General features: G+C 39.0%; 1 protein-coding gene across 5 annotated transcripts in view; it reads left to right on the forward strand.

Moving 5' to 3' along the window:
- The window catches only part of MPP7 (MAGUK p55 scaffold protein 7), a 242341-nt gene that overhangs the window by 101904 nt on the left and 127731 nt on the right, over window positions 1–12706 (forward strand). For all 5 annotated transcript variants that reach the window (XM_070600843.1, XM_070600839.1, XM_070600842.1 and 2 more), the window contains one exon: window positions 9444–9562. In XM_070600843.1, the coding sequence (XP_070456944.1) occupies window positions 9444–9562 (119 nt within the window). The remainder of the gene's footprint in view (window positions 1–9443; window positions 9563–12706) is intronic.

Consider the following 12706-nt stretch of genomic DNA (forward strand, 5'->3'; position numbering starts at 1 on the left):
ACAATAAAATAGAACAATTATAACAATATACTGTAATAAAAGTTACCATAGATCTTAACAACCTCGGCATATGATTTTTTTCTTATTAAGTTGAGAACTTTCACCTTTTTCACATAAAGGAAGCACTTTACAGCTTCTCCTCAGCATATCCGAATTGCCAGCATCACTACTCTTGTGCTTTGGGGGCTGTGATTAAGTAAAATAAGGGTTACTTGAACACAAGCACTGTGATACTGAGACAGGTGGTCTGATAACCAAGAGGGCTACTAAATGACTAACCGGGGGGTAACATGTACATTGTGGAGACGCTGGTGAAAGGGGTGATTCCCGGATGGGATGGAGTGGGACTGTGCGAGATTGCATTGTGCTACTCGGAACAGTGCACAATTAAAACTTATGAATTGTTTATATCTGGAATTTTCCACTTAATAGTTTTGGACTGAGGGTAACTAAGACCATGGATAAGGGGGGACTACTGTACTCCTTTACTTAAAACCCTGCAATGGCTCTTTCCCTCTACAATAAAGTTAAATTCTTTGCAGTGTTTCCTGCAAGGCCCTACGTGATCTGGTCCCCCATTTCCTCTCTTATATCATCTTTTACAACTCTCCCTCTTCCTCCCTCTGCTCCAGGCACATTGGGCTCTTTGCCCTTCCTCAGATGCTCCAGGCATACCCCTGTCTTAGAGGTCTGAGTTTTTTTGTATTGTCCAGTCCTTGTGCCTGGAATGCTTGTCCCTCAGATACCCACGTAGCTGACTCCTGCACCTTCTTCAAGGCTTTGCTCATTTGTCACTTTCTCATCATAGCCTACTCTGACCACTTTGTCATTGCCGTAGGCCAGTGGCCCAGCACTGGGTCTACCTTATACTGCTCTGCTTTGTCTTTTTCATCAGTACTGTCACCTTCTGACATACTCTATAATTTACTTACAAGGTTTATGATTTGCCTTCCCTATAGAATGTTAGCTCTGTGAGGGGAGGGATCTTTATCTTTTTGGTTCATTGATACAGCCCACACATGTAGGGATATACCTGAACAGTGTCTGGCACATAGGACTTATGGTGTTCAATAAATGCTGGTTGAATGAATGAATGTTCTTCCCACCAAATGACTATTGGGCTTGTTTTCCCATGCCCTTGCCAAATTTGCAAACTTAGTTCTTTCCTAAATTGATAGGCAAAAAATGGTATTCTTTGTTTAACTTTCTAAAATTATTTAGAATTATTTGTTAGATTGAACATTGCTTTGTGCATTGATATTTTGGGGCCATCTATTTCTTCTTCCATTATTTTCCTATTCATATGCCATTGCCCACTTTGCTCTTGTTTGTTCATCTTTTCTTTGATAAGTTTTAGCAGTTTTTCTGCAAACTTTCTTGATGTTTTTGATGCATGGAAATTTTGTTATAAAGTGTGTCAGTCATTGCCTTTTATGGTTTCTAAGTTACTTGTCATGCTAGGAAAAGCCTTTAACTCCATGGTAGAAATATTCTATGAAATCTTCCTCCAGTATATATTTGGAATATTGGATACATCTGTAATTTGAGTGTCAGGTTAGGCATTTAACTTTTCTCTTAAAGGTAGCCCCGGAAGGTTATTGAGTAGAAGGTTTAAATTATGGGATTATTATGATCGGCATAAGCCAGAATTGAGTTTAAGTCCTGAATATGCCACTTACTAGGCTAAATGTATTTCGTCTTGTAAAATGGAGCCAGCAATAGCACCTACTTATGGAAGGCATTAAATGAGATAACCTTTGAAGCGCTTACCATAGCTCTGTAAGTATGAGGTATATTAATACTACTAGGAATTGCTACTGGTAATTATTACTAAGTATTATTTTAGGGAGCTTATCAGTTGGTGGTAGAGAGGAAAGAATAAGGGGGGGGGAGAGAGGATAGAAATAGACATCATTTTTAATAGCTAGTTTTATTAGGCAAGGTGAGAATTGTTGAGGGTCTGACTATGATGATGGGAACCTCTACCCACAGTTAAAATTACTGTCATATAGGGGCCAGCCTGGTGGCATAGTGGTTAAGTTCGCACACTTTGCTTCAGTGGCCTGGGGTTCGCGGGTTCAGATCCTCAGTGCGGACCTATACACCGCTCATCCAGGCGTACTGTGGCGGTGTCCCACATATAAAATAGAGGAAGATTGACACAGATGTTAGCTCAGGGACAGTCTTCCTCACCATAAAAAAAAAAATTACTGTCATATATTCCAGTGACTTGAGTAATATTATAAAGTAGTGAAATCTTAATCCAAGATGATGACATTTAATTATCTTCTGATTAAGTTGTAACTTTGGGTGAATTGGTTATTCAACATGGTTACATTTCCTTATGGGTTAGCTCAGTGTTGTTTACCTTCCCCAATCTTTGATCAAATCACCTGCTGGTTACGTACATAGAGGTTACATAAAGATTATAAGATTATGATGGAAAGTATGACTTTTAGCTTTACAATGCTACTCTTATCTAAATACTGAAAAAAAACCAATTGCAAAACAACTTGAAGTTGCTGAAGCATTAAAGTATTTAAATCTGTATGTGAAATACTCCTAGTGATGCTTGGTCACTGGTGTAGCCCAAGGCTCAGAAAGCCTCAGGTTATACTCTGACAATTGGTTGTTGGGGGGTAAAAAGCATTCAGTTTTTTTATCTTTAGGGAAAATGACAGAGGTGTTTATCCTTCAGTGTAGCAAGGCCACAGAGAAGCCAGCTGTAGCCCATTTAACTCCAAAGAAATAAATAAGGCAATGAAGTTAAATTAAGATCATGGTTTACGCACAGGATGGCTTAATGATCTGGCTTGTGGAGTGAGCAAGTTACACTGTACGGAAATCATTCTCGTTAGTGTATTATTTTTCATGATTTCAGACAGCCAGCATTTGCCATCTAACATTTCTCTGGAAAGGAGAGAATAGATTACAATATTTAGTTCCTAAACAGCAGACTTCAGTAACCAATTTAAAAATCTTAAAACATCTTAGCATCTCTCTGCAATTAGTTCCTATTACTATAAACGCCTTCCTTACCCCCTAAAAATTTTCCCCACCACGTACTTTGTGTTGTTTTTCCACTTTTAGGGATTACTACTATTTTTTTAACGTTAGAAAACAACAGTCTCTCTGTGTCCTCTTTTCATAAATACCATACATTTGTGAGGAGGTTGAAGTTAAGAGAGTGCTCTTTTGATAGGAAAGAGTGTTCTTCATTTGTCATCTGTTCAGCTTAGAATTTTGGCTTAATTAATATCCTCTAACTGAAATGTTGGGTCCAGGTTAAGTACTGTTAAAATAGGCCAACATTGTGAACATGAGCATTCGATTTAGTAGTATTTTCCTTTCAAGTCTGCATTAGTAAATTCTCTACCTTCGCTACTTACTAGTTAAATATTTTTCATTGTGTCCCCACTGCCAAAGTATAGAAAGCCCCACCAAAACAAGCAGAAAGACAACCTCCCTCCCCCTAAAAAGGGGAGAAACATCTGCTCTGCCTCCTCACACACGCTTAAATCTGTACATAGACGATTAAGCCAGGTGTCATTGTATTGCCTCTCAGCTCCAAAACCATACTTCATTGCCTGCTGTGTGAAGATGAAGCTGGGCCCTTTAAGTACTCCTTTGTTGCAGATGGGACAATGTTAAGCTTTGTCGGGAGAGGGCACTAGAGGAACACAGCAGGAGGAAGAGGCGTCTCTTCCTTGTTTGGGAGTTTTTCATTTGCTTCTTCCTGCTCTTCCCATGGGATTGCTAGCAGCACATGTGGGAAGCATCCAGTGGTGCTTACCCGCTTCAAGTTAGAGTGGCACCCCAATGGACAGCTTCCCTTTGAGTTTCAGCAACACCCCTCCGCGTAGATTCTCAGTGAGCTTCTCGGGCACCCTAGAAGTCAGCTTCCTAGCCTGGACCTCCAGGCACACCCTGGAGAAGAAACGTTTCCTACTTGATACCCTAGCCATGGTTTTCTGCCCACCTGCACCCTGGAGGGGTGTTTCCTGCTTGCCCAGTGATGGTGGGCAAGCTCTGGCCCAGGGAAACCCAGTCATCTAGTGAGTTGTAATCATGCCTTCTCCAATGAGCTCTGAATCCTAGTCTTGGGGACAGAGCCCCTCTTCCAGGCTTGTTTCCTTCTGGGTTCTCTCTTTCAGCCCTAGGTATCTTGAGATTTTTCTTTACCACTTTATAGATAATCTTGTAGTTAGTCGTTATTTATATTAAACTTTCCTTGTTCACATTACAGCATAGCTCTCATCTCCAGATTGGACTATGACTGATACAAACATACAAAGCAGAAATTTGGGTTTTGTTACCACACAAAGGGCATGGTCTGCTCACTGCAAGACAAAAGCCAATTGTCAAGAGGCAAGATGGCGGCAGAGAAAGAGTATTTTATTAAGTGATAAGCTAGCACATCTGAAGGTGGGGGAACTAGTGTCCTAAAGAACCATCTTAGGTGGGGCACAGAATCTTTAAGAAGTTATATAAGCCAGTGGGTTATAGGGGAGGAGGTTAGGTATGTTGACCCTTTGGTATTACACACTGGGAGTGGCCACACTGGATAGACTCACTGTCCAGGGCTCATCACATTCCTAAGGAACTCAAAAGAGTGAAGTTATCATCTTGTCGCAGCTGGGAGGTATATACACAAGCAGGGGTCAAAAAACTACAGAGCAGTTAGATCTCCTGGAGGGTGCCTGTCCACCTGGGTTAGTCAGTCAGAGGTCATTCAAAGTTACAATATGGTTTCTTTTCTACATTATGGTTTCCCTTATGTCAGCCTTGTGTTGAGCTGGTATCGGTTTGAGTACTCACTAGTGTTTTCTTCAGTATTACAGAAGTTTAGTGCATTTAAAAAATCTGTAGATTTACATGATTATTGCTGACTTTTCACCTTGGGTGTTCTCTAACCTAGAATGGCCCCTTCCAGGCCCTATTTTCCTTCCTTTAGATCCTAGCTCATATCCTGCCAGCTCCACTGTAGCCTTCGCTGACCTTTGTTGATTGCTCTCTTCTTTAAATTACTGTAATTCTTGTTCATATTAATCAGGTGACCCTTGACATTTTAGTTTTGCTGTTTCTTTTCTCTCGGTATATAAAATACACTAATTTAAAATATTGCTTTTTCTCCACTGGAACATATTTATGAAATAATTTTATTGAAACGCCTCACGTGTATCTTTCACAGTGTCTTGTATCATATGCACCCAAGTATAAGGTGAGGGGTTTTTTTCTACGTTAAAATGATCTCTCAGAGAAGAGAGGTATTCCTTATATTGAAGTCCTTACAAAATCTCTTATAGAGAACTTTCACAGTTATTCACTTATGCAAAAATGTATTGAATGGAGAAGCCATGTTAATTCTCATATAACCTGAATTCATATTTTTGGGGATTATTGAGAGATCACTTGACCGAATTGTTTTTAAAAAGGGGGACAAGTGTAAACCAGATTTAGTTATCATTCCTTGGAGAGGGGTTAAAAATCTTAGATTTGCAAATGTTAAGGAGACTTAAAGAGTAGGGAAGTGGTTTTGTTGTGGAGATTAAAAACGTCCTGTAAAACAAGTGAAAAGCCAGTCAGCCTTACTCAGATCCTCAGTGAGGGCATCTCCCACATATTCAGGTAAGTGCTGTGTCTCAGATAACTTATGTAGAAGTGAAAATGACCTGTTCTATGTCTACAAGGGGCACTAGTGATGAGGAAGAATTTCACTGTGAAGAATTTGAATAAAATGGTTGCATGAAATGTGCAAGTGGGGCAAAAACCAAATATCTAAATTAATATCTTTTACTTAATAGGTAATTCAAAGTGTGTGTTCCTAACTAAATTATAACTTAAATATTATAAGCAGTCCATGAGCATCCTCTTAACATCCCTGAAAATTAACTAGATGTTTGAATAGTTCATCACCAGCCTAAACATTTATTTATTTCACTTGGAGGAATACGTGTTGGATCTTTACCTGGGCAAATAGGAGATCATTGTGTTATGTTTGGGCATATATGATGTGTGTTCTGTGTCATCTCAGATGTCAGATCTCTAAGAAAGAGGTAGTGGTACATTCTGTACTTAGTTGTATCCCAATGATTAACGTAGTGCTCTGAATAGAAGAACTCATAAATGTTGATTCTTAGGATGGTAGCCTTCAAAGACCTAACTCGGGTGGTGTTCTTTGCTGATGGCTTTCCTGTCTTCTTCCTCCTTTGGAGGAATTGGCCACTTCCCTTGCTTTTGCAACAGCAACCTCACCCTGTCCTGCACTTACTCATGGACTTGTCTGTGCTTGTCCCCTACACTGTAAACTCCTGAGGACGGGGATCATGTACGTTGTGTCTTAGACCTTTGGAGCCATGAATAGTGCTTGGCTCCCAGGTCCCATAAATGTTTGTTGGAATGAAGCATTCATGAGCTTGAATGACTGCAGAGGAGTACAGAGTAACTTTCATCATCTCAGTTCTTGTGCAGGGACCAAGTAGATTTAGGTAAAACTTTTTAAGGTATTCTTGCTATCTAAACTCTCATTCCATGCCTTCTGAATCTCAAGAACCAAAAACGCTGGGATTTCATAGTATTCTTCATTACTGGAACTTTAGGAATTGAATATAGCACTATTTTAAAGCACGTGTTAGAATACAGACCCAGTTTTAGTCATGGACTGAGACGGTTTCTAAGGCCTATATATAACTTATTTGAGTGGCGTGATTGTCTCTGTTCCCTGCATTGAGGCTACATACAACTCTGGCCTAGTAGCTCTTTTAACGATCTCTTTACTTCCTGATTGGCACTGTCCTGTCTCTTCTGGTTTAAGTCTTGGTTACCAGATGTGGGAGCTGAAGAGAAGTGACTGCTGTTGTTACTAGAGTGCCAAACTAGGGTGGCATGTAAATTAGGATTACATAAAGCTGGTGAAAAACAGAAAACTCAGGTTTATGAGCTTCAGCTAACAGAGAAATTATTATTGTTTTTAATTTAAACATAATATGGCTTATCCCCACAGAAAGTTAAGCAGTACTTGGGTAAAGTTAACACTTTCCATATGTAAAAGCCCAGGCTGGTTTTATTTCTCAGTATGGTATTGTGTCCAGTTGGAATGTATAGCTAAGCTGTTGTTTTGACTTTGAACCATTGCGTTGAAGTGGCATTTTCATTCTAGAGGAGACGTACTAAGGAAAGAAGAACATTGGTTTTTATCAAATGCCTACTCTGCCAGCCACAGGGCTAAGTGCAGCCGTATGCATTGTTCCATTGAATTCTTACAGCAACCATATTTACCACAGTTTCTTCTTTTGTTTTAGCTTTATTTTGAGATAATTATAGATTCACGTGTTGTAAGAAATAATACAGAGAGATCCTGTGTAGCCTTCACGCAGTTTCCTCCCGTAGTAACTTCTTGCATAACTGTAGTAGACTGTCACCACTGGGAATTGTTACTGATGCAATCTGTTGATCTTTTCCAGATTTCACCAGTTTTACATGCCCTCGTTTGCTCATTTGTGTGTGTGTATATATGTTTGTATATTTAGTTCTGTACAATTTTGCCACATGTCTAGGTTACTATATATCTTTTTCCACACAGTGAGGGAAACAAGGCTCAGGTAAATTATGTGAAATGCTTAAAGTATAGACCTGGGGTTTGACTCTAGGTTTGTTTGGTCCAAACATTTGCTTTTTTAGTACTAATAGAGATGAGTAACAGTAGTCATAGATAATACAATGGCCGAAACTCAGAGTTACGTATGAAACATACTGAGTACTTACCATGTGCCAGAACTGTTCTAGTGTATTAACTCATTTAATCTCCCAACAACTATGCCACATAAATTACATCACTGTTGAATTAGTATCATTAAACAAACTCTAATTGTATTACCAAGGAATAGGTAATTATTTTTACTACTCCTGAAATCAATAATAAAATAATGAAAGTCTGCCTTCTTTTTATGTAATTTCATACTTTGAACCTTTGACCTTAACCACTGATCTGGGCAGTTGTGATTACTTTAAATATGTGTACATATATATTATATGTATATATGTATAATGTGAGACCTGTTTATTATACATTGAGTTAGGTTGATCCCTTAAAAATACTTTTACTAAATTGTAAATAAGCGCTAGTTTAGGCAGGATGCCAGGCTTTTAAGGGAATAAATATAAACCACCAAGGATACTTAAGAACGTAATTGGGAGAAGTTATTTTTTTCTAGAGTATTTTAGATCTTTTTGGCCAAATACAGCCCCAGGAATGTTTGAATTTAACCGAATCTCTCAAGTTACACATCTAACTTTCAAAATGGAACCTAATACATTTGGTTGTAAATTATCCCTGATTATCGGAATATTATAGTGCTTTAGAAAGATAATAGATATACTAATCAGCAGCTCATAATTTACTCTATGATTCTTTGCTAGTTAAATATCTTGTAAAGCTGTCCCTATGATGAACAGCAGCACTTATTCAGAGCAGAAGTAACAACAGTCCCGTGTGTTGTGGATCCCAGGAGGTCTTGGTGTTTTTGTAGACAGCAGACAGAAATAAAAGGAATTTTGTCCTTTTTACCTCATGTAATCCCACTGGAAAATGAAACATGTGCTATGAGTTGATATTGACTCCTGCCAGGTCACCTCCCTGAAGAGTCTCGGGCAAGCACTGTTGCAACATTTCTTGGACAGGAGTCTGACGGCCCCTGAACGAGATGGATGGTGTATGTGGTAGCTACTGTGGAACACTGCGCTACTGTCTGCCCCTCGGAAGCTTCTGGGGAGGAGAAGCACGAGTCACCTGCATCTGCTGCCTTAACTCTTTCCCAGGGCGTCATTTACCCCCCGATTAGAGTCCAAGTTAAATTAAGTTTCTATGTAGTTTATTGTTGTCATCATTTTCAAAATGAGTGACCGCGATAAGGCAGTGCCACGTACGCTTTATTCTGTCTTACTTTTTAGAACTTGATTTTGGATGTTAGATAATGCAAATGTTTTTGAAGCTATATATTATTAGTAACTATTTGGAAACCACAAAACTTTTTTAATGGACTACTCTATCAATTTTCTGCTCTTCTAAGGAAGTTTTTCCTATTCATGACTCATTTCACTCTGGCTAACTTTGAGGGAAATGTAATAACGATTAAGGAAAGGAATGTATGCGTTTTCTTCTTTTTTTGAAAGCTCGTACACATCTTCTCTCGGGTTATGTAACCTTGGATGACTGTAGAATGTTGACAACAGTGAACGGTAATAACTAGCCTGTTAATACGTACTTCTTTGGAATTTAAAAATCTAAAAGCTTCCTTTGCTTCTCTGGAGAAGTGTTGAGCTTGATGGCCCAGAATACAAATCCAGTAAAAACGACGTGTTCCAGCTGTCATTTATACACACCTTAAGCGAAATTAATGAGATCACTCTAAGATTACGCTTTGTGTTTTATTTTCATTTTATAGGTCTGTATGAGCTGTTGGCTGCTCTGCCAGCCCAGCTGCAGCCACATGTGGATAGCCAGGAAGACCTGACCTTCCTCTGGGATATGTTTGGTGAAAAAAGCCTGCATTCACTGGTAAAGGTAAACCATGCTGATGTCAGATTCTCTTTGTGGAAAAACATATGGAAAAATATTTCGAGTGCCATCTAGTAAACCAGAGATCAAATTGTTGCCCTCTGAAAACAAAACAGCCTTGTTCCATTTCACTGACGGGCATGGAAGTTAAGGATTCTACCAAAAATACATAGATGATTTCACTTGATGGAGGTGATCTGGCTGTGCATACTAATGTTGCAAACCTGTGCTTGCCCTTGTTTAGAAAAAGAATATGAAGTAGGAGCAGGGAGGTTTGGACTCCTTGTGGTCAACATTCATGAGCCGGAATTTAACCTAAATAAATAAATGTTCACAGCAAAAATTAGAAGGAATGTATTTTCTGAGGGTAAGGATGGCAGCAGTTCAGTAGCCACATTAATTTAAAATAATTTCCTTTAAGAAAGTCAACTGAAATTCTAGCAAGCTATTTCTTTTCTTGGCACAACGCCATTGACATGGTATTTTGTGTATAAATACGCTGAAGCTAAATATGAATAGAAACAGCTTTTGGAGACCGTTTTAGTAAAGGATCATGCCACGAAAATGATCAGCCACCAGAAATCAGATCTTGCCACACGGCAACACTGAGAATGATCAGAACTCTTAAAATAGTAGAATGAGAACAAGAAACTTACTGGAAAATACACCACTCTTGCTTCTGGAAATATGAATTGCATTTTCACTCATTTAACTCGAGCTGAAAGAAATTCAGTCTTGCTTGCGTCCGTAGGAGATAGAAACCTGTGATGCTGCAGCAATGCCTGGACCGACACTCAATTCAGCTGAATTTGTTACGGTTGTCTGTCGTGATAAGAGGCTTTGAATCGATGTGTAGTGTTTGAAAATGAGCAACTTCTGAGGCGCACTTGCTTCACAGGACAGGAAAATTCTTACGACACATTTTTTTCTTGTCAAATTTGCGTGCCTCAAGCAGTGGCAGTTCTCAAGAAGGACAAGTGTTGATATGTGGCATTTTCCTAGCAGTACATTTAAAGACTAGAGTGCTTTGTTTATGTATTTATTTGGTTTTCATGTAATTGCCAAGGTGTGTTTGTGTTCTGAACAATTTTAGGTAGTTTAGTTACTCTCTCAGGATGTGTTAGCAATGGTCTTGGGATTATACTTGATGAAGTTTATGATGTAATGAGGCAACCGTGACAATATTCCTGTGTTAAATGTGTGGAACTTGAATAGCTAGGGGTTTGTTTAGGTTGATTTGATCTTTTGGTAGAAAGAATAAAATGTATTTAAAATGGCCTTATCACCCCTTAATCATTAAACAAACCTGTCACAAAACAATGGGTGCATGTGTGTTTCTATTTATTGATAATGTGGCTGCTATCTCAGTTTCCTTATCTATAAAATGGAAATTATAATATCTATTGACAAGATTGTGAGTTTCGAGTAAAATAATGGAAAATCTTAGTTCTTTGATACTTTCATTGGTTAGGGAAATATAAGTAGGCATTATTAGGTATTAAGAAAAAATGTGATTATCATAGCATGTGAAGGACCAAAAGCTAATGACAGAGCTGGTTATTATTTCTGTTAAAAGAATAAAACTAAGGGCCAGCCCCGTGGCTGAGTGGTTGGGTTCTTGCACTCCGCTGCAGCGGCCCAGGGTTTTGCTGGTTCAAATCCTGGGCGCGGACATGACACCACTTGTCAGGCCATGTTGGGGCAGCGTCCCACATGGCACAACTAGAGGCACCCACAACTAGAATATACAACTATGTACTGGGGGGGTTTGGGGAGAAAAAGCAATAAAAAAAAATTGGCAATAGTTGTTAGCTCAGGTGCCAATCTTAAAAAAAAAAAAAGAAAACTAATGTAAAAAGTTTCTCAGTTACACTAGCTGTTGAGTTTTAAGCATAGGTTGTTTTTTAAAGTCTATGTCAATAAGAAGCGGTTAGAAAGTATACTGGAGGGTTTGATATCTGGTTTTATAAAAATAGTGAAGCAAAGAAATTGATGTTGCCAGTCTTTAGCACAATAATGTTTATTCCAAATGTTTTTCAGTAACTCCTATAAAATCTATTTTTAAAATTAGTTTTGGGGGCCAACGTGGTGGCGTAGTGGTTAAGTGTGTGTGCTTCGCTTCAGCGGCCCGGGGTTCACGGGTTCAGATCTCAGGCATGAGATCATGACGGCTCAACAAGCCATGCTGTGGCAGCATCCCACATACAAAATAGAGGAAGATTGGTTTGGATGTTAGCTCAAGGACAGTCGTCTTCAAGCAAGAAGAGGAAGATTGGCAACAGATGTTAGCTCAGGGCCAATCTTCCTCACCAAAAAGAAAAAAAAATTGTTTTATTATGTACCTCTAGCACATTCTTGGTTTCTTAATAGTTTCTCCACTCCCAGCTTTTATCACACGCAGACCTCAAGTGTGTCCTTTGACTGACCCATTCTATTAGTTTTCAACTGCGTAAAGCCTAAAATGCCTCCAGAAGGCATGCTCATGGGATTGTAGTTTAAACAGCTGGAACAATCCACTTAACTGTATTCCAAGGGCCTCTATTGAAGGGTGGAGGATAGAAGCATTCAGCTTTTGTACATAAATTGTGGTAAAGCAAAAGAAACTTGTTTGAGAAGTTTTGTTTCAGAGTGAATCAAAATGTGTTTTGATGTTATACTCTTTTGCCCGCAGTTGAAGCTGTTGGTCTGTGAGTTAGAACTGGGCAAAGGCAAAACTTGATTTTATTCTAGCACAAAATTTTCATCTTATTTTATGTAAAAGAGAAAGTGGTTGTTAAATCACCACACCATTCAAATATATGTAACTGTCTGGTGTAATGTAAAATATACTTAAGAAGAGGCAGTTTTGGCATTACGGGAATAGGTACGGCCTGCCACCTTAGGATCCGGAGCTATTCTCTGGCAGGAATCCTGTAGATTATGAGCTTATCATTGCAAAGAAAATATGGTGATCCTACAGGGTGTTAGCTGCGGATATTTTTTAAGAGAAAATTTTCTAAATAGAGAAGTTGAACAATAAAAAGTGAGCGTGAGATTTTAGAAGTATTAGAAGAAAGATGATGCTGATAGCAGACCTGGGAAATATCGTAGACAAGGTGTGGCGAGATGAGGCTGTCAGCATTCACACTCTCCACCAGTCAGCACAGAGCC

The sequence above is a fragment of the Equus przewalskii genome, chromosome 30 (assembly GCF_037783145.1).
Source record: "Equus przewalskii isolate Varuska chromosome 30, EquPr2, whole genome shotgun sequence".
NCBI lineage: Eukaryota > Metazoa > Chordata > Mammalia > Perissodactyla > Equidae > Equus > Equus przewalskii.